Genomic DNA, 21774 nt, shown 5'->3' with positions numbered 1-21774 from the left:
ATGAGGGAAAAAGGCATGGCTTATTTTCCCCATCAAGACACGGACCCAAAACTCTGATAATGGATGTGCTATATTTTTGGCACACTTTAGAAATTGTAAGAGATAATTGGTTTGGAATAATTTCCTTTCATTTGTAATTAAATACACCTTTGATAAGTTACAGGTATAGGAAATATAGATACCATAGCTTTTCTCCATTTTAAACTGAATTCCTGTAATTCCAATAAAACAGTCAATCTTTGTGTTTTGTGCCTGTGTGTACCACACTGAGCATGGAGAAACAAAAGGTGAGGTAAAAACTGTCAGACCAGTTGAGAAGCAAAACTTTAGAAAACCATGGGCAATAACAAGGCTACAAGCGCATCTCCAGAGGTATTAATGCTTCTATGTCCACTATACACAAAGCAATCAACACTGATTAACCAAATGAGTAAACGCAGCTGCGCAACAGAGAACATGCATCTAAAGGGATTGCCATCTGAAGCACAGATGGTATTTGTATCTTACTGTTTAACATAAACATGCTGCATCATTCATGAAGCAGAAATGGACTTTTTATATGTATTTTCATTAGAGATGGCAAATTTTTTATTTATTTATTTATTTATTTTTCCTGGTACCAATCCGACATCAATAACTTGCGTTTCAATGTCACTTGATATCGATATCAGCTGATACTTTCTGATTTAAAACCACCGTGGGCCTAGGGTTTAGCAATTTAGAGGAATTGTTTTGTGAGATGTATTTTATATATGCCATTTTACAGATGTCATGCATCGATATGACCAAAATAAATAAAATTCTAAAAAATAAAAAACTTTGTTTACAGGACTAAGACAGCTTTTCCCCTTTTTCCTTTGTATTGCTTTACAGTCAGTCAGTCTCTTACCTAGACAATCTTTATTGTCTTGGTCATTACCTGCATGGTTCTCAGCTTTATTGTACTCACCCTCAGCGCACACGCCTGCGAACACACACACACAGTCTGCCTGTCTCTACACAGTACTGTTGCCTCATTCACTCCTGAAATTTACACTATAGTTCTTCTAAATATTTTTCTTATTGCTGAATGCAGCTGTAATTCCACATCAACGTAACCCTATAACTGTTTTTGTGACTTTCAGCAGTAACTTGCTGTTTTACCTGCTACACACAAGACATACACCAGGCACTAAGTGAGCAGACAGAGAGAGACTACCTCTACTAGGACTCGCTCTTCACTTGAGCTCTGCATAAACCAACAGAAATTTGATGCTTACAAGAAGGTTATTTCTTATGCTTTAAAGAAATCTGTGAACATTTGAAGTTAGGTTGTTCTCCAGCTTCATAGGCCTATTTAGAATATCAAGTCGACCTTAAAACTCAACAGGTTAAAAGAAAACAGCATTTTTTCCCATTTTTTTTCATGCAGTTTGAACACACTAAAGCCACAGAGCAATTAACTTCATGAATTTGTGTGCTTCATTAGTTTGGTTACATAAGTATTCATTAGTTTGGCTGTTATTTCTCTCCAGCTCTGTTTATCAGGTTTCTGCTGCTCTTTCTCATTTCCCTGACCTTGACTTACCTTTACTTCATAGTCAAACAGGAAAGGTCATCCTTTTTTAAAGAACAGATTAATGAACAGATCACCGTTGGTCAAGTATATGGCAGTGAACAGTCCTAAAATGCTGTTTTGTCTCGTTTAAATGCTTTTACTAAAAGGCAGGTAACCTGTTCTCAAAACTAGGTTATCAAAATTATAACAAAGGAAATCACTTGAGTGCATGGATATTTTACATTTGAAAATAATAGTTTGTAATCATTAAAGGGGAAGAAAATGCAACAGTTCAACTCTGCAGCTGTATATGAACTGTGCACAAACCTGCACAAACCTGCACTGCACTGCTGTGGAGTTTTCAGGATGGATTTGAGATGTTATCAGATTGGTTTCCTTAAAAATTTCTTCACCAATATCAAATCCAGTATTCTGGCTAATATTGGCCTGATTCCGATACGTGATATCGGATCAATTCCATCTCTAATTTTCTATGCCATTTAAATGGAGGAAAGTAAAATTGAGATAATGTTGAAAGGGAAATTTTAACACATCTACAGACTCATGCTTTGTTCAGAACTGGAGGTTATTCCTATACCTAATGTAATCCAAAATTATGCGCTTTCTATCATTTTTGGTCAGCAATTGCAGATTTTCAGTGCAACTGATGGATGCAGTATATGGCCAACTGGGCAGAGACACACTAGGTGCAGTTGCAGAAGTATCTTAAAACGTTTGATGCATCCAAATGTGCAATTGGTTTCTGAATTCAATGAATATTTAAATTATTTACGCAAAACAAATGCCTTATTTCTAGATAATAAAATGTTTATTAACCTTAACCCTAACCCTGTTAGACTCTATTAGTGATGGTAAGTTTGAGTTGAACCTATTATTTTGGACAAATGAATCAGATGTCTGATTTATCCGTTTCATTTTCAACCCTCACCCACCCAGAGAGCAAGGCCAATTATGCTCTCTTGGACTCCCAGCCAGGGATGGGGATCAAACCAGCAATTGGGATCCCACAGCACCTCTTAACTAAGATTGATGTCTAGCCTTGTCTTAGCAGTACAACTGTGACATGACATGGGAAAAGACAAGAGTCCCGATGGGGTTAACCTTTTATTAGGTTTGGGTTTCAGTACAGGTTGTGCAGGCAGCCACAACAGAAAAGAAATCAGTAAGAACAAACTCAGACTGAAAAAATGAACACAGGGCTGATTCTTTTGGGGGAAACCCTCCCTCCTGGATAGTGGCTGCAACCAGTGGTAGTGGCATAGTCCCCACTGGAAATACAAAGACACAAAGTAGGTAACTGCTGGAGTCTGCACTTACCCATCTGCCTTGGGAGTAAAATCTTTTATGGAGTTGGGGAGCAGCTGGATAGTGCACACAGGTGTCAGCATTATGCACTTCCCGTAGTGATCCGGCTTCCACCTCTGAATCAAATGGCAAGGGCTGTCCAAAACATTGGTGCTGAAAGCTTTCATCTTATGTTGAGTACCATGGACAGCCCCAGGTTGGTTGGAGGATGCATGTGGCTTTGTTTCTTGGTGGTGTGGGTCCTGCAGACCATGACACTCGGATCTGTTGGAACCACTCCTCCAGCTTAGGGGTCACAGCTCCACTGGGACAGCCTTGATTTATCCTCCACATTTTTCTATTTCTTTGTTCAGTTCCTGGAATTTTTCAGACTTTTTGTATTCCTTCCTTTGGGACTTCCTCCTATATCATCACTGCTGTTTACTGCATTTTTTCTATCTACTATCATGATGTTTTGAAACTACTTATCTGGATCTGGAAGTCTCACTGGATCTTAGCCTTGATGTTCTTCAGCGCCCTGTGTGGTTCCTCCCATTTGGACATATGACCCTGCCAACTGGTTGCCTTTCAGTGCCAGCATCCTAAATCCTGCTACTAGGTGCTTGTTTGTCTCAGAGTCTGCCATTTGAGTCTTGTTTGGTGTGATACACCCCTTCTTCGATTGACTCACTTAGTACTTGATCTTGTGCTACTATGATTGATTAGAGCCTCTGTGCTGTCTTTTCAATCCACTGGTCAAATCATCTTATGTCAGTCACCACTGCAATCTGTCATTGGTACAGTCCATGGAACGGCTTATCCTGCCATGGCATCTCCTCTGCTTTCATAGTGACCATGTCGCCCATTTGTCTGAGGCACATCAGCTCATCTGTAGGAGCAATGCTTGGATGTATTCGTGGTTGATGGTGTGTCTCACCCTGGGCAGTCGCCCTTATACTTTGTATGCCTCTTCCTCCATGCTACATACTCACAGAACAAAGAAGACTTGGATTCAATCCCCAGGTTTGCAAGTGTAGGTTATTACTAATGCCAATTCAAGTCCTGTGGAAACACTCCCAATGATACAAATTCTACAAGAAATAAACTTGTATATACATAAGTATATAAACAAAGTGCAATATAGCTTTATGGTAAGCACTACAAGCGACAAAACATCTATGCTGCAGAATGGCCAACATATAAGCAGAAACTGAGCTTTCTGTGATGGAAGAATGTTTCTAGCACAGATTGTTGTGCACTCGTGTTTCATTGACGTTTTAAATCCTGCATAACTCTGCAGACAGCTGTCAATGATTTGAGCGATGGTTTGGCTTGGACATGCAGCTGAATTAGTCCTTGCTACTGTGGTGTTTTCATGTTTAAGTGATTACCAGATAGGCCATTCACTGAATGGATTTACACTTGAAAGGTCAAAATTAACTTATTGTTGAATGTCAGTTTGCTCACGCAGGCATCACTGCTGTTTCAACATGGTGTTTTACTTGTCTAAGGAATACTTGCTGCCAAACACTGCACCAAAATTGAATTGTCTAATGTTTGTCAATGATTTAGATAGTAATTACAGTAATTATAGAAGTAATCTGTACTGGAGGACAATCCTCCTTTTGTGATTCACAGCACAGATGAATTTCAGCATGTGTCCATGCATTCAGCATGCATCCATGCATTCATGTGTGCGCACAAACACACACACACACACACACACACACACACACACACACGCACACCACACATACAGTGTGTCTAATTAATGCTACTCTAAAGAACTCCTTTTTTTCTGTGGGAATAGTATGGAATTTCCAGGTTTGTATAAGTATGGAAGGAGAAATGAATATGGAGAAATATGTGTTTTGAGACTATTGGCCCTATTTTGTTTTATAAAATATAAAAATTGAGAATTTCTAAAAATAAATTGATTTATACAAGCACAGTGATTTTCATGGCATTTAAATCAGGCAACCAGCGCAGCGAAAATGTTTACCAGTGTGTGAGAAAGCACAGGCTATGTGAGCTTGATGTTGTTGAAAGCAAAGCAAGAAGTATGACTGAACACACACACACACACACCTACGCAGACCTGCCCCTGTGCCTCTGTCTCAGCACTGCCTCAAGTACCTTATAACTACCAAATCCAGATATCTGAGGCCAAATCCAAGACCACATTTGAAAGAAAATACAGCAATATATTTTTAATTGTATATATTCATAGCTTCACAAATAACCAGATATTAAGTGTGTCTAAACATTTATGATTTATGCAGTTAGGCAGTGTTGGTTGTTTCCATGGACACTAAGAGTAAACAAAGCTTCACAGATGGCATGAAAATTATTATAATGAAACTTATATTGTTATTTACTCAATATAAGTAATGCAAATAATATAAGTAGCAGTGGTTAGTTTAATTCCTCTTTGGGCAGAGATGTTTGACAGTGGAATGCATCGCTATGGACTGGACACTACCTTCCCTGCACAGCTGGCCAAAGGAGCATCTACTCAGAGATCTTTGTGAAATCATCCAAAAGCTTCACCCACTGACCCATGGCCAGTTTTCTATGGAAAGACGGTGGCAAGCATGACAGAGAGAACATTGTATGCCTAGCAGTTAATGGTAGACCGCCTTCAGTATGTGGATGGTATAGCTAATATAAGGATGACTGTCTACTACAGTCTACTGGCTGTGCAAGACAGAGATACCACATGTACCTTGATGAAGAAAAGAAGAAGAGGGAGCACACACAACAAACATAAAAAGAAATTAGCAGAGGATGAGGTGGACCAATTCAAAATGAAGAGAAAGACATCTGCAGGTGAACTGCGAAGGGTCTGGCTGTGGCCATGGATTTTGTATGCATGTCTTCATCTGGGTATTGAGGGTAAAAACCAGTCAATGGGACATACATTTTTAGTGACTTGTGTTTTTTACATTTTGTTCTTATGCTTGTTAAGGTTTCAAAAGGTCTTCTTTTAGTATATGATTGCTACTTATTATTTGACTTAATTTATAGTTATTTGTTAAACGGTGTTTACAATCTTTTATTCCATCTAACAGTCAATGAAGCAAAACCAACAAACTTGTTCTATTTTATAGTTCCCTGCTGAATTCTGTTACTCAATTACATCCATTCTGTTACTGTAGGGACTGAACATAGAGTTATTTAAATTTACATGACAAAAACTGAATAACATTGCATTGTTTTAGCATTACAGCTTGAATAAAATGCTTTACATTGAACTTGTCTGAGTATGGTAATTGATTTGTACACTCTTCTGGAACTAAATTTTAGATGTTTCTGGGAACTATTCTCCCAGTTTTGGGGTAACAGCCCGAAGTGCTCTGATTAACATGGCAACCACGACTACTATGTCTGCTTGATTAGCCACTACCATCTTGTCTGTCTGTATCTGGAAGTCCCACAGGATCTTAGTATTTTTCACCACCTTTGTATTTGTAGTATATCCCACTTAGACCTTGGAACTTCCAGCTCATACTCAGAACAGATGTTTCTGTACACTATACCAGCCACTTGGTTGTGGCGTTCCATGTATGTCCTGCCTGCTAGCATCTTGCATCCTGCTGTTATGTTCTGGATTGTTTCAGGGGCATCTTTGCACAGCTTGGATCTGGGGTCCTGCTTGGTGTGGTAGTTTCCAGCCTCTATTAATCTTGTGTTCAGTACTTATTCCTGTGCTGCCATGACTAGTGCCTCTGTGCTGTTTTTCAATCCAGACCTTTCCAGCCATTGGTAGGATTCCTCAATATCAGCCACTTCCACTATCTGCCATTGGTACATATTGTGCAGGGGAGTTTCCTCCCATGATGGTCCCTGCGCCTCCTCATTTCCATCCTCTTCAGGTTTCTGCTGTCTGAGGTACTCACTAAGCACTTCATCATTTTGAGCCATTGTCTTGGTGTACTTCTGTGTCTTGGTGGTTTTATCATGGATGGTGGCTCTGACGCTCATTAGTCCGCTGTCCCCTTCCTTCCACATAGTGTACAGTCTGAGTGCTGGATTTGGGATGAAACCTCTCCATGCATTTATGAAGAGTTTCCTTGTCTTGATGTCAGTGGCTTCTATCTCCTCAAACCAGATTATTATGCCAGCAGGGTATCTGATGAGAGCACAGGTGTTGTTGGCCTGGACCTTGTTTCTCTCATTCAGCTGAATTCTCAGTACTTGCCTCACTCTTTGTAGGAATTTGCCTGTAGCTGCTTTCCTTGTGGCCCCTTCATGATTTCCACTTGACTGTGGGATTCCAAGGTACTTGTAGCTGCCCTCAACATCTGTTCTGTTACCTTCTGGTAGTGTGACCCCCTCTGTTCTAGCCACCTTCCCTCTCCTTGTAACTATCCAACCACACTTATCCAGTCCGAATTACATTCCGATGTCATCGCTGTATATCTTGGAGAGATGGATGAGTGTTTTGATGTCTCATTCACTTCTGGCATACAGCTTGATGTCATCCATGTACAGGAGGTGGCTGAGGGTAGCTGTTATCCATAGACACTCTTGGTGATTATTTCACTAAGGTTCAGGCCAATGCAGAACAGCAGCAGGGACAGGGTATCTCCTTAGTAAATCCCGCACTTGATGGTGACTCGTGATATTGACCAAGTTGGCTTCTAGGGTTGTCTTCTACAGCCCCATTGATGAAGGCTCTTGGAGTCCTGTTTGTTATATAGCCTAAAGAATTCCAGGAAACCTGTGTGGGGCATTGAATCATAATCAATATAGGCAGTGTCCACGTTGGTCTTGAGTGACTGTTTTTGTTTTTTTCCCCACCCATAGCAGGTGCTTGGCTCCTCTGATGTTCTTGCCAGTTATATGGAAGAAAAAGAAACTACAATCAACGAGAAAAGTGAGGTCCTGCAGGCTTATTAAAGGGGCGTTTATAATCACAGCAGCTGGTGTGCATCATTACTTAATAGTTTCATCACTGTCAGTTCCTTAAATATCTAATGTTAATTGCTGTTAAGATAATATAACTGTAAATTATTGTTTATGTTCAATCTTCCACAAATATCCAGGCTCATAGTAAAATAAAACACCATAGATCCTCACTCGTAATTTTGATTTTCCAGATACATGAGTTTCATAACTGAGATGTGTGAAATGTCTTGTTACAAATGTCCCCCTCATAAACTAATATAATCTGAATAGGATTGTTCATGAGATCATATGCAAATAACAGTGTCAGAGAGACTTTTTGATGATGTATGTGAACCAAGCTAACAAGCAAGTTAATTCATCATTACCTTATCCACAGCAGAAGTGAATTAATGAACATGTGTATCTCTCTATAGCAAAGTCGCAAACATCATTTTATTTGGAACGATTTGGCCATTTTACATTTTCATACCCACTGTATCAAGCCATCATTTTATTTTATTTTTTGTGAAATATGACATAACTTGGGTCTAATTTAGGTTGTATCTAATCAGCCTCCTCATAATGTTTATAGGTATAGTGTGTCTCAACTAAATAGGCTAGATCCTATGCTGTGAGAGAATTTATCTCCATAATCTAGTTTAAATTTTGAGAAGGAGTAGTTGTTCAGACTTAAGCTCAGAGGCTGTGTTGACAATAGTTTTCTTGGAGGAAAAAAGATTACACAATCAAGATTTAGAATAGATTCGAGGTAACTGTACAGTTTGATATTATCCTGCTATTTTAATTAACACAGATTAGTCTATTATCATTTTACCTTGAATGCCATTGCTTTAATTCTGTTGGGTTGTTCTCACTGTACTAAAAAATTGTGCTTTGACTGAAAATGTCCAGATGTGAGAGAAAGCACAATCATGACATTTGAGGAAATGTATGGCAATTTATGAAATGCAGCTGGTTTCCTAACAACATATGCTGTGAAATTGTTTCACTATCAAAATTTATGACCTGGTATTAATATCAAAACATAGATTTTGGTATTTTGACAATACTAATCCAGTCTTATTCTTAGCCTTTGCATTCAGTCTGAAGTGAGGATGAGACATATTTCATTCCGCTACGTTCACCTCTTCAAGTATGTTTTCATTCCATGTGATGCTTGTCTCCCGTAGCAACCGTATCATAGGTTTTTGTCACTGTGCTCACTGTCTCTCCTGTTCACCTTTTTTTTTTTTTTTTTTTTTGTTTGTTATATTAATATGGCCACTTACTCATATCCAAGATCACAAAGAACTCTAGGGGGGCAGGCGGAAAATGGTGAGGAGAGAAAGTAGAATAGTGCTGAATGAAAAGATAAGTGCTTACTTTCCTTTGCTTTTCTCCCCTTCCACTCTCTCCCTCACTCATTCATATATTAAATGTCAGCACCAGTAGGATGTCACTCTTGTACCATGTGTACTTTTCCATTTGGAACTTTGGGACTTAATAAAATGTAAACCCACCTGGGTGAACGAATGATGAATGGCACATAATTGACCTTGTTTTTCCATCCTCCCCAACAGCCTGATACAATAACAGATCAAACCAGCCTTTTGATAACTCCTTTAATGGCTTTGCTCTTTATCTGTCTTTTATGCATTGATGCAGTTTCGCAGTATCGACAAGGTTGAGAATAAGGGATTTTTAAAAATGTATTAATAGCTGTCAGTATAGGTCAGAAGAGCACCTGCAGGGAGTTATAGAGCAATTGATTTTTATGCCTGTAAACATGCTTTTTGAGAGGGATTCTAACGTGTGTGTGTGTGTGTGTGTATATTCTCAGATTCGCCGCTTTAGGGAGTCAAAAAGAAATACTGCAGAGGAGGATGAAGAAGTACAAGAAGTCAGTTAAACATACATGCACCACCACTCACACACACGCACAGAGAGCCTTCTTTTCTTCCTTGTACACAGCAGTAAGTGTTATATGGTTTGTTTAGGCTATTAACCGCGCGAAAGCCCACAGGGACCGGCCTGATAACATAAGGGACGATGACTTCAACCTGTCAGATGAGCCTGTTGATGTTGCCATGGAGTCAGATGAAGACTCCATCTCAGAACCACCAGTTCGTGGAAGGGGGCGTGGCTCTAGAGCCAGAGGGGGAAGAGGCCAAAACACAACAACAAGAGGAAGAGCAAGAGGTCTCACACACACTTTTTTTTTGGGGGGGGGGGGGGTGATCTTGGAGGAAGTGACCATTCACACGCTAAAAAAAAACGTTTTTTTTTTCCCCTCCAGTGTTCTCCTTTATTGCTGTATAGCCATTAAGTAGTCTAGTCAAGCTGTATAGCCCTTAAGTAGCCTGGTCTGACTACAGGGGATTCGCAGAGGTGGGTGGTTGCTGTACCTGCTGCAGATTTTAGATGCTTTCAGCAGGAACTGCAGGATCTAAAAAGTGGATTTGTCATGGAGTCTCACAAAGCTGCTATAAATAAAGAACACTTGACGAGTCTGTTTTTTTAATTCTGTACATTTTTATTAGTCATTATAAAGTGGGTTTATTCATTTTTATGTGCTAGGCTTGGAGTACCAAACCTTGATGGGACTAGATTTATAAATCATTTTGAATAATCATTATGGCCTAGGCTTGTTCTAATTTATGAGGCATACAGAGGCATTCTAGTGGAAATGAATATGATGCAGATTCACAGCGTTTAGTTGTGGTTTTGTTCTTAACCCTCTAGGTACTGGTTCCCAGTCAGGCCAGAGAGGTCGGGGAAAGAAAGCGCTCTTGTCAAGTCCTGTTAAAACAAAGTCTATAAAGGAGGGTGAGTCTCTCTCGGTCTCACACACACACACACACACAGAGCAGAATCTGCTGTCTTTCAGTCAAATCAGAGTATTTCCATAGAGGGCTTCATACACTACATTTCATACACTACATTAGCTATAATAATTAAAATAATAATAATTGTAATTACTTACAATTGTATTTACTAGAAAAAAGAATTTAGGTTCAGTGGTATTTAAAGTTTTTCTCATCCTATAGCCCTTCATTCTCATCTATCAGCCCAGCAGTGAGGCAGATGTATAAAAACCCCAGCAACTCTGCTGTGACTGATAATCTTGTACCACCTCAACATGTATTACCATGTCAGTGTCACTGCTGGGTTGACAATGCTTCACCAACCAAAATAATATCTGGTCAAGTATTGTTAGAAAATGCAGCTACATCACTGCTCTGACATACCTGTGCATCATTGTGCCATGCCACTACCAGTGCCCAAATAATATCAAAGTCTTATTTATTTATATAGCACTTTTTACAGCACATATTGTCACAAAGCAGCTTTACATATGTCTGAGCCCCCAGTAAGCAAGCCAAGGGTGACATTAGCAAGGAAAAACTCCCTAGAGCATGAGGAAGGAATCTTGAGAGGAACCAAGACGCAAAGGGGGGGCCCAACCTCCTCTGGCCGACAACGGTCACCACAGTATTAACAATATAGACAATAATAAGACTTCAATGAGCAATTCAGGTCTAGTCCAGTTTTCTAGAAGTCCCAGTCCGGTCTCGATGGTGTCTGTGTGTCTGTGTGTGTGTGTCTGTGTGTGTGTGTCTGTGTGTGTGTGTCTGTGTGTGTGTGTCTGTGTGTGTGTGTCTGTGTGTGTGTGTCTGTGTGTGTGTGTGTCTGTGTGTGTCTGTGTCTGTGTGTGTCTGTGTCTGTGTGTGTCTGTGTCTGTCTGTGTGTGTGTGTCTGTGTGTGTGTCTGTGTGTGTGTCCGAAACCCATCCTGCATGAAAACGTCCATCAAGGGTAATGGAGAAGTAGTTGGCTGGGTGAGCTAAGGCAGGGGACATCAGGGGGTGCTAGGAGTAGCCATGGCAGTTGAGAGGAGTTGAGGCTCAGTAACATCATAACATCGGGGGTAGGTGTACCTCGACAGAAAGAGAGAATAGATTATTAGGCATGTACAGGTACGTGTGTGTGTGTAAATTAGGAAACTATAATGTGCAAAACCAGACTCCAGCAGATCTAGCTATGGCAGTACAGCTAAAAGTCCAATCTTCCTTATAGAGCCATAAGGAAACGCAGGCATAAGGGGCACCCTGGAACATCAGCACTCCGCTGGTCGTAGTCAACAATCTTGAATGACAAAAGAGAGGTGAAGTGACATCATCATAACATCCCAGTTTACCATAACTCAGTGCCCATGGACCCCCAGATCTACACCTTTACCTAAGATGGGAAGAAGTTAATAAAATGCCTGACTGTACAGATTTCAGCCTAGCCTTAAATATTGAGATTGTGTCTGTCGCTCGAACATTTACAGGACAGTTATTCCATGGTGTGGGAACTTTATAGGAAGAGGCTCTTCCCCCTGCGGTAGATTTTCTTATTCTTGATACTAGTAAAAAGCCTGCGTTTTTTTGTTTTTTTTTTATCTAAGCAGACGTGGTGGGTCATAATGCACTAGGAATTCTCTGTTACTGTGGGGCAAGACTACTTAGTGCTTTGTAGGTCATTAAAAGTATTTTATAATCAATACAAAAATTTTACTGCGAGTCAATATAAAGTAGCTAAGCTGGAGCTTGTTTATGCACTTAGTGGTACAGCCAGATAGTAAGGCATTACAGTAGTTCAATCTTGAAGTGATAAATGTATGGACGAGCTTTTCTGCATTATTTAAGGAGTGTGTGTTCCTATTCCTTGCAATGTTACTGAGGTGGAAAAAGGTGGTCCTAGAAATATTATTTACATGAGCTTCGAACGATACACGGATCCATAATTGCTCCAAGATCTAACTGTTACAGAAGAGGTGATTGTGAGACCACTGAGCTTCATTATGTATTTAGAGAGTGTGGTCCTAGCTGTCTGTGGGTCTAATAGAAGCACCTCTGTTTTGTCAGGATTAAGTGAGAGAAAGTTTCTCAGTATCCAGTGTCTGACATCCTTTATGCATTCCCCAATAATACAAAGCTTATATATGTCCTCTGGTTTGGCTGAGGCATATAGCTGAGTATCATCAGCGTACCAGCGGAAACTAGCATAGTGATTACATATATCATCACCTAGAGGTAGCATATATAAAGAAAAAACCAGAGGCCCTAGAACAGATCCTTGTGGGACAACATAGGTTGCACAAGCTAACCTTGTATGCTGAGAAGTCTCCATTTATGTTAACAAACTGGCAGCAACCGGCTAGATAAGATTCAAACCAGGAAAGGGCTGTTCCCGTAATCCCAACAACATTTTTGGGTCTACCTAGTAAAATGTTGTGATCTATAGTGTCAAATGCTGCACTCAGACCAAGCAAAATGTGAAAGAGACATAATGACCTGTTGCTGGCTTTTGACCAGGGTTAAGTACTTTAATCAGTGCTGTCTCTGTACTGTGATGAGGCCTGAACCCTGACTGAGGGACTTCACGTATCTGGTTCTGATTCGGGTATGAGCTTAGCTGCTGAGCTACAGATTTTTCTAGGATCTTTGAAATAAATGGTTTATTTCTGTGTTGCAAAAAGTGCTGTACAAACTAAATTTACCTGAATGGTCAAAAAAAAAAGCTTTTAATAAGCTTTTTATGGTGAGATTTTAACCATAAGAGCACTGGGTAGCTGGAAAGTTGTGCCTGGCAAAAGATGGGCTGCAGTAATGCTAATTGCATAAACGTATAAAATGCCCCCAGGATTGGTCAATTAGTATTTTTCTGAGAGGAGCTGTCTATTTTGCAAAATAAGCAGATCTTCTGAAACTGACCATTGTGAAAAATGTGTAATTTGCATGCAGGTGTTGAATGCCCAGCAGAAGCTGATGCAGTCAATAAAGCATCAGCTATTCCACCCTGAGTACCAATAGACCACAGGTGTTTATACACCTGAATATAGAAAATCAAGGAACAATTACGTAAATGTCAGGTATGCTCCTAGAGAACTACATAAGCAATATGGTTCCAAGAATAAATCTTTGCAGAACCACATTTATAGTTAAGAGAAACACCATTATTCATAAAAGGAACTGGTGAGATATAATGAACCTAGGACAAATTCAAATTGAAATGCAAATTTATTTTTATAGCACTTTTTACAACATGTGTTGTCATACACCAGTTTTTGAGAAAACCGCTTTACAAAGACAACAGTTATAAGGAGAATGTCCTTAAGAGAAAGAAAGAAAGCACTCTTGAGGCACCAAGACTCAAAAGGGGAACAATCTCCTCAGATTGATACCGGATGGCAAACTAATCCCACAATATGAATAAAGTTTGTAAGCAAGTACAACTTTTTGGCAATAAAGTTCTATAGTTAAATTATCTTTGTAAAATTGCAAAGCCTTTGTAAAATTGAAAAAAGCTTGCCAGGTGGAGTGGAGCTTCCAGTTTAATTTCATTTCCTGTTTGTAGACTTATTTATTTATATCTATAATATTTAGATTTATTTATTGTTTATGTTTGACAATGTGGCCTGAATAAATCCAGCCCTTGGTCAGCCTGACCCAATGACTACATTCAAACAGGGCACAATGCCCTGTGACAATCTTCCCCTCTGTAACCTCTGCCTACCTTATCATCTGAGAGCAGAATACGCTGCTTTGTACCCCTTTCCTCTGGTCTCCTCACATTTTCCAGCTGGTTGTTCATGGAGTACAGCATCTGGTCAGGTCTCCCCCATGTACCATTAGGTCCTTGAAACAGATCCAGATAGCTAAAACACTCGTATTCAAGCTCCTCTTAAGGGAGGACAGGCATCAAGACTCTTCTCTTTACTGGTACCCAGGTGGTGCAGCAGTCTCTCCCTTGCTGTCTTCAAACATAGAACAAAAGCTCCTCTTGTCACCAAGCACTCAAGACATACTTTTTCAGTGAACCCTCAAATGATCAATTATGAGTGCACTTAATTAATTATTTTATATTAAAACAATCCTTAGTCCAAGTTCTACAGGTACATGCCATCGGGATTAATTATATCCTTCTAAGTGACAAAGCATTTAAGCAAGTCGCTCAGGATAAGAGCATTTGCCAAATGCTATGAATGAGAACAAAGCTACCCTAAAGAGCATGCATGGAACCTTTTTAAAAAAAATATTTTTGTACCTCACACAGAAATTTGTGTGCATCTGTTCAAATGCCACCGAGACATGTGCTTTGAGTGCTAAAGAAACAGTTGTTAAACTTTTAAGGGTTGTTTTTGTTTTTGGTTTATTTGTTTTCAATTTTTTCCACAGCCTTCCAGGCTCCAGCTGCAAGGCCGTCACGCAGCTCTGCCCCAAAGTCCTACGCTAAAGAGGTACACACACCGCGACCCCCTGCCCCCCACCACACACATACCTAGTTTAACCTTGTTCTCTCATGCACACAGAATACAGAAAGCCTCATTAACCACCCCCCCACAAACACGAACTCAACCTAAGTTCACCCCCAAACACGACAAACATGACAAGACCACAGACACATCAGAATCTGGAACTCAAGCAAGATGTTTCAAACATCTTTGCACCATTACGAACAGCAGGTAGGTGCTGACTGTGTTCAAAATGCAAAAGACTTTTCCTACATATGAAGTGCCCCTCCTGAGCTAATGTCAGGCTACTTCTGCATACCCCCTGCAGACATTCCTGAAAACAGCAACACTGCCCAGCTAATCCAAGCTTGGCGACTGGGCAGCTCATCCCCCCCAGAGCAGATTTATACAAATAAATGTGGGGCTCAATACTGAACACCAGATTTATTAAAACCAAATTTTAATTTAGCTTCATTCAGTCTGTTATCATCTGGCTTGACTGCTGGCAATGTCATATAGAGCTGCCCCTGCAGAGAAACGGAAATTATTTAGCTTGACATTAACTGCATTATATTTGCTTGGCAATTTGTTTTATTTGCTCAGGAATCACAACTGTAGTCTTGTAATCCTGGCAGCTGTACCTTGGGGGCATTTCAAGTGATCCCCTAGAATACTGTGCAAATACTAGTCTGGGTGTTTGGCTGAGTACCATGTGACAGCTTGGAGTCATTTGTGAAGCATGTACAAATTTGCCACAGGTTTCTGTCATAGACAAGCGTATAGTCGAGTGAGTGAGTTTTTTAGTGTTTAGGTTACAGATGAAATAAAAAGTGCAAAGAGACTTGTCAGCTTCCTCTGCCTATACCACTCAAGTGTTGTGAAATAAAGGTGATTTGTGTTTGGTGGGCAAATGCCTTGTTGCTGCTTAACCTGAAGCAATGGCGGTGTCGTGAGTCATAGAACCCTCTACACTATAATATCGGCAACCTCAGTCTGCAGATGGAGCCCGGATTATCAAAGCTTGTACATTAGAATGGTTCAATGCCTTGACTAGGAAAACATGCTGCGTACTCACTAAATGCACATGTACACATGCATGTACATACACAAACATACAGTTATGAGGAAAAGGGTGTGAAATGTTTTGGAACTATCAGGATTTCTCTTCAGATAGCTTCTGAATGTCCTCTGATCTTAGAAATAAAGGTAGTCTTATTTATCAAAAAATGTGGTTCCATATGTTTATTTAGCAAAAGGTTTTAAACAGTGAAGCTCACTGTTTGAAAAAATATGGGAACCTTCAGGATAAACACCCCTTGAAAAGGGTAGCTAGGTCTGACCTGCACTTACCTAAATGCGGGCATAGTTTCATATACACACACACACACATAGCAGTCTGAGCAGAAAACCACGCTTCTACCCAACTCCCTCTCCGTAGCAACAGCTGAGACAAAACAAACCTGAGATGTGCTCAGACACGGGGTCCTGCGTGAAATAAGTGTCATCCTGAAGGATTAACAACAAGGAGATGAGCACTTCTGGGGGCAAACTGAGGGAAACACTGAAACCTCCACACAGATAAACTGGTTTCTTCAAGGGACTGGAAAGAGATTGTGGCTTGAGTTACTACTACCTTTAGATGCAGGCTCAAATCAGGGGACACCAAGGGAACATGGAGGGATCAGTGGGGTTTGCAGTACGGCCGCATCCTCGTTTAATCCACCATCATATAAACGGCGTTCTGTGACGCTGTATCCAGGAGATACGGGTCGGCATGGCAACACTATTCATGTGCTGCTCAGCAAACAGCTGTTGTGGAAACCATGGGATGCTGCTGGGTGTGAAAGCTTGGGTGGTTGGCGTAGCAGGTGCATGTGTTTGTTGGAGATGATAAAATTGCACTGCCTGTTGTCTTCATAGCTGTTAAAAAAAAAAAAAAAAAAAAAAAAAAAAAAAGGTCTTGTGCAAGTGATACCTGAAACTACATTGGGGGTCCTCTTTTCATGTGCTTGCAAACGCCATCAATAAATTTTAGGCATGGCATTGGAACATGTTATTTTCATGACAGTATAAATTGCTTTATCATGATGCTTTATGCTTTACCATTATGTATAGTGCATCCTTTATGAGCATGCGTGTGTTACTGAACAGATGACGACCAAGCAGTGTCAAGCTAAACATCTGAAACACCACACAGTCTGTTATTTTCATGAGGGTGCAAGTTAAAGGCATGCAGGCATGTGGTAATTACAGCAGGTCATGAAATAATGTCCTCGACAAAAATACTTGTGACAGTTTATGGATATGATCAATAACAGTCCCTTATAAGTCAACAACATATTGAATTTGAGGATTATATGTAATGAATGACAACTTAGTACTATAAACAATCATTTATATGTTTATATGTAATGAGTGACTCATTAGTAGCTCATTATGCATAATAAATCAGTAAAAGCTCTTCATATTCATATGCACAAAGTACAATAAAATTCCAGCTTGCATTTTGTTTGTATGATCTAACAGTACACTGACAGAGAAAGTGCACTAATGTCCACTTAATTTATTATAAGTTAGTTTTTTGTGAAGTGAATTGGTACATATTGTGCAGTCTGATGGCTTGGGGACTACTGTACCATTTCCCAGGTAGAAGATGAGAGAGCAGTGTGTGAGCAGGGTGACTGGGGTCCTTCACCAGGGTGACAGGATTCAGCAGTTGGGCTGCCTCACTGAGACAGTGTGCATGGTAAAGATAGAGCAAACAATTGTGGTGTAATCAGCATACTTGACTGGATTTGGAGCTGTGTCTGGCCATGCAGTCCCACGTGAATGAAGAATAAAGCAGAGTGGACTACATTATGATAGGCAGTGGTAGCTCAGTGGTTAAGTGATTAACCCTCAATTGCTCAAAAAGTCATAATTGTAAGTCACTTTGGATAAAAGCATCAGCTAAATGCCATAAATGTTGCTACCAAGAGTTTAGTGTTAAGAATGGGACATCAGTATAGAACCCTGCCCTATAATAGCATGGTGCACAATAGCCTTGCATAATAGTTTTTATTGTCCAGATATGCCCAAATGTTATGAAGCACAAGGCATATGGCATCTTCTATAGACTGCTTTGGCAGTACACAAAGTGGAGGGGGTCCATTTGCAATTGAAATGATGCTTGTAATCTAATTCAGCGTTTCAAAGCACATTGCACATTGCAGTGGAGGTTAGTGCAACTGGATAATTTTAAAGGCACTTCAGACTTCTTTGCTACAGGGACGAAAGTCAAGTTCTTAATACGTGTGTCTGTCCTTAACTAAGCAATGAATATGAATTGGTTTTTTTTTTTTTTATTAAAAAATTGCTATACACTTGGAAAATGTGAGCATTTTTATGAGCATATTAATGAAAATACACTGTTTTGGGAGAACTGCCATTATCCATTATCTTTATAAATAGAAATGTGAAACCCCCTCCCACCCCATCACCTATCCTTGATGGAGAACAGTAGAACATTAAATGTTATAAGCTTGAGAGCAGGTCAGGCTCCTGGCAGCTTCATTCTCTCAGAGCAGTAACCGTTCCCTGTGGCCAAGTGAACCAATCAGCACTGTTTTTGGATTCATTACATTTCAGGTTGGCTCCTGCTCAGATAGTGTGCTAATAAATCCTTGGGCACCTCTTCTAAAGACAGCTTTTCATAGATCCCAGATACCCATAGAGAGGGGCAGAAAAAGCAGAGTGAAGAAACAGGGAGCAGAGTGGACCTGATGGCTTCTGAAATGATGGTGCTTTGGTGGTTCTCTCGTTGGACCTTGCCCATCTCTCCCATAGCCATTATTTCATTCTCCTTTGTTGTCTCTCCAGGTAAATATAGAGGACAGTGACTCAGGAGATGATGTGTCCTTTTTTAACCCCAAGCCTGCACAAAAGTAAGGGAGTGTGTGTGTGTGTGTGTGTGTGTGTGTGTGTGTGTGTGTGTGTGTGGGTGTGGGTGTGTGTGTACGTGTGTGTACGCACGCATGCATTTTTACATAAATGAAAATGTCAACAGATTTGCACACGTTTCACTATGGCTTAATCCTACTTCTGCTTACATCTTTATTCTTGTCATCCAGAGTATATCATAGATCTAAGAAGCTTAGCTTGCTTTGCCCTTTAGTACTTAAGTTGATGTGTGCCAAAAAAAAAAAAGTTATCTGTACCATGTGCTGCAGGTAGCCTGGGGCTTATCATTTTATGATTATCATTTCAGGAGGATAAATCATTTACAGACTTGAAATGAGGCATTTGTTAAATCTTGATTCTAAAAATGTAGCCAAAAACCCCTTATTCTCTGTCTGTGACCTGTTGTAGAGTCTCCTCTGTCCCTTCCACCAGTAGGAACAGCTCCCAGGGTCAGAGTCAGTCATATAAAGGAGTTTGCTATGATGATGATGATGATGAGGTAAAGGCTTGTACACACATACATGTAGTGTTTCACTTTCTTAATAACGTTCTTGTGAATGTTTAAAGAATCTCAAGAACATTTTGCTTTTTAATGTTTTTCTGTTTCTCTCCCTCTATCACCTTGTCTCCATTACGGTCTCTCTTTGTGTCTCTGTTTCTGTCCTCTTCCTCATCCTGTGTCCCCTCTTTTTTTTATCTCTTTCAGGATGAGTTTGACCCATTCAAAAGTTCAAGTCGGCATGGCAAAAGATAACTTGACAAAGCCCTCACAACACTCCCCTCTGACTTCATTTTGTTGTTGCAACACCCGAACTTCAACACATCAGACTGAGAAGTAGCTTAACTGTAGTAACTTCCTGCCTGTCTTAGTTAAAATTGAAAACTGAAACGAGATCTGTTAAGCCTCTAGCTGTCCAGGTTTACCTAGTGGCAGATCAGAGAGATGTTCTCCCATCAGTCTCTTTGTGATCGCTGCGGAGTTGGAGGCTTCAGAAACTTCACTTTGAATTCAGTCCTGTTTTTCTTGTTTTCCTACTAAGAGTATCAAACTTTCCATAATAACGTGTTCAGTGTAAGATTTTATGGCTCTACAATGAGGATATGTCTCTGACGATGGAAGCGTTTTTGCTCCCTAATGCCTTTTTGCGGCGTGTTCGGTTCGTCCTGATTGTGATCTTCAGGTGTTGTCTAACCTTTAGACAGCCGGGCTCAGCAAATCTCTCCATATGGAGCTTCCTTCGCCTGAGAGCTCAGTAAATTATTTTCCAAATTTCTTTTTTGCCTCGTGTCTCCCTTGTGCTTTGCTTTGGGTTCGTTATCCTTTCAGTACACCGAGTCCGTTAGATGTCGGCTCCGCCTGTGGACTTTTCTTCAGGCTTTTAACGAAGTAATCCGGCGGAGCGCTGCAGGAATTTACGTGCGGCTCATTCACATTCTGCAAACTGGGAATCTGTGTGTTTGTGCGCACTGTGGGCGAAATGTCACTTTTCCACACTGTTCACGTCATTAGATGTGCAAACCCCCTTAAAATGTTTAAGAGCTTCCTTTCGGGTTTTACCAAGTTCCTGACACCCGGAAACATTGAGTTTTCACATTTCAGCGGTACTTCAACCCAGACAGAAGTTGTCCATACTCAACCTTTTTTCTAATTGGAATATGCGATGCACTCCTGGGAAATAACAATTTCATAATCCGACACGCATTTCTACACACATCAATAAAAATAAACGCGGAGCAGGAGTCATGGGTGAGATACAAAATACACTTTTACCACAGGGCGGGAATAATCGCATCGTTCTTGAAGACAGCGGTATTTTTCTGAAATCAATTTCGGCTGTCTGTCTCGTGGAAGCTTTGGGAGCATTTTGCACCATGTACAACTTCGGAATCGCGAATTTCAATTTAAAAAATGCAAGAACGCCGAAACCAAACGAAATGGATTTTTTTATTATTAAAAAAAACTCCGTAGACTTAGCTGGTATTGTCTAGCCGACGGATTGGTCCATTTTAAATAGAATTTTACCTTGTGCATTTGGTGGAATCCTTGGCCATTTGATCTAAACACAGCTGTGATAGATTTCTGGCCTTCGCGGTCCTGCAGTTTGCCAAAAAGCGTAGTCTGGAAGCGCGAGGACGCCAGCCCTTTCAGCTTCATGTGAATGTAAGAAAATGTTCTAACGTAAGTGAAAACCACTTTTAATTTCCATCAAATGTCAGAGTTGATTTCACGTCCCGTTCAGCTTCATTTTAAAGCATAGCATTTGTAGTCAATTCTTTTATATTTTGAGTTAATCAGTTACAGTGAAGATGATTTATAAACATTTTATTCCAGATTGAAAGGCATGTTGTAGCTAATGTATGTTTTGCCAAGACTGCATAGGTTTCGTTTAAATTTTGCAGGGGGTCCAATCCAACCTAACATCATATGAGGAGTGTTTTATGTTAAATAAAACTGCATGTAGTGTTTGTTAAATAAACAATGTTTATAAAACATAGTTTATGATGTACTGTTTTATGTTAAATAAGCCAGTTTACTGCAGGCATATGCTGCCTGCTGTAAATTGGCTAAAAAAAACAGCCATGCTTTTAACCTTCTAGGGGCACTAAAACGTCTCAGCTTCAGCTGAGGTGGTAGGTTCAACCATGCAATCTTGCTAAGGCTTCAACATGTCTTAACAACCCCTAACATCTGTGGCCATCTTCCTCAGGTTCTCAGCAGCCTCTGCAGAGGAACTGTATGAATACTTTGAAGGAATCATGGCCAACTCAATCTGAAGTGCCTGCATGTTCAGATCAGGATATGGGTCTTTTGTGCTGTTAAGACA

At 40.2% G+C, this 21774-nt stretch overlaps 1 protein-coding gene across 4 annotated transcripts in view; it reads left to right on the top strand.

The window, feature by feature from the left end:
* The window catches only part of mre11a (MRE11 homolog A, double strand break repair nuclease), a 52028-nt gene extending 30584 nt beyond the window's left edge, over window positions 1-21444 (top strand). For 2 of the 4 annotated variants that reach the window (XM_035528649.2, XM_035528651.2), the window contains 7 exons: window positions 9573-9632; window positions 9730-9931; window positions 10475-10558; window positions 14955-15016; window positions 18869-18933; window positions 19358-19448; window positions 19656-21444. In XM_035528649.2, coding sequence (XP_035384542.2) covers window positions 9573-9632; window positions 9730-9931; window positions 10475-10558; window positions 14955-15016; window positions 18869-18933; window positions 19358-19448; window positions 19656-19703 — 612 coding nt within the window. In that variant the 3' untranslated portion in view covers window positions 19704-21444. The remainder of the gene's footprint in view (window positions 1-9572; window positions 9633-9729; window positions 9932-10474; window positions 10559-14954; window positions 15017-18868; window positions 18934-19357; window positions 19449-19655) is intronic. The other 2 variants (XM_081722974.1, XM_081722975.1) reach the window with 2 other exon arrangements.
* Window positions 21445-21774: the final 330 nt, after the last annotated feature.

Source organism: Electrophorus electricus, chromosome 11, assembly GCF_041902795.1.
Source record: "Electrophorus electricus isolate QZ-2024a chromosome 11, ASM4190279v1, whole genome shotgun sequence".
Classification (NCBI taxonomy): Eukaryota; Metazoa; Chordata; class Actinopteri; order Gymnotiformes; family Gymnotidae; genus Electrophorus; species Electrophorus electricus.
This window is presented reverse-complemented; position numbering and strand designations above follow the sequence as displayed.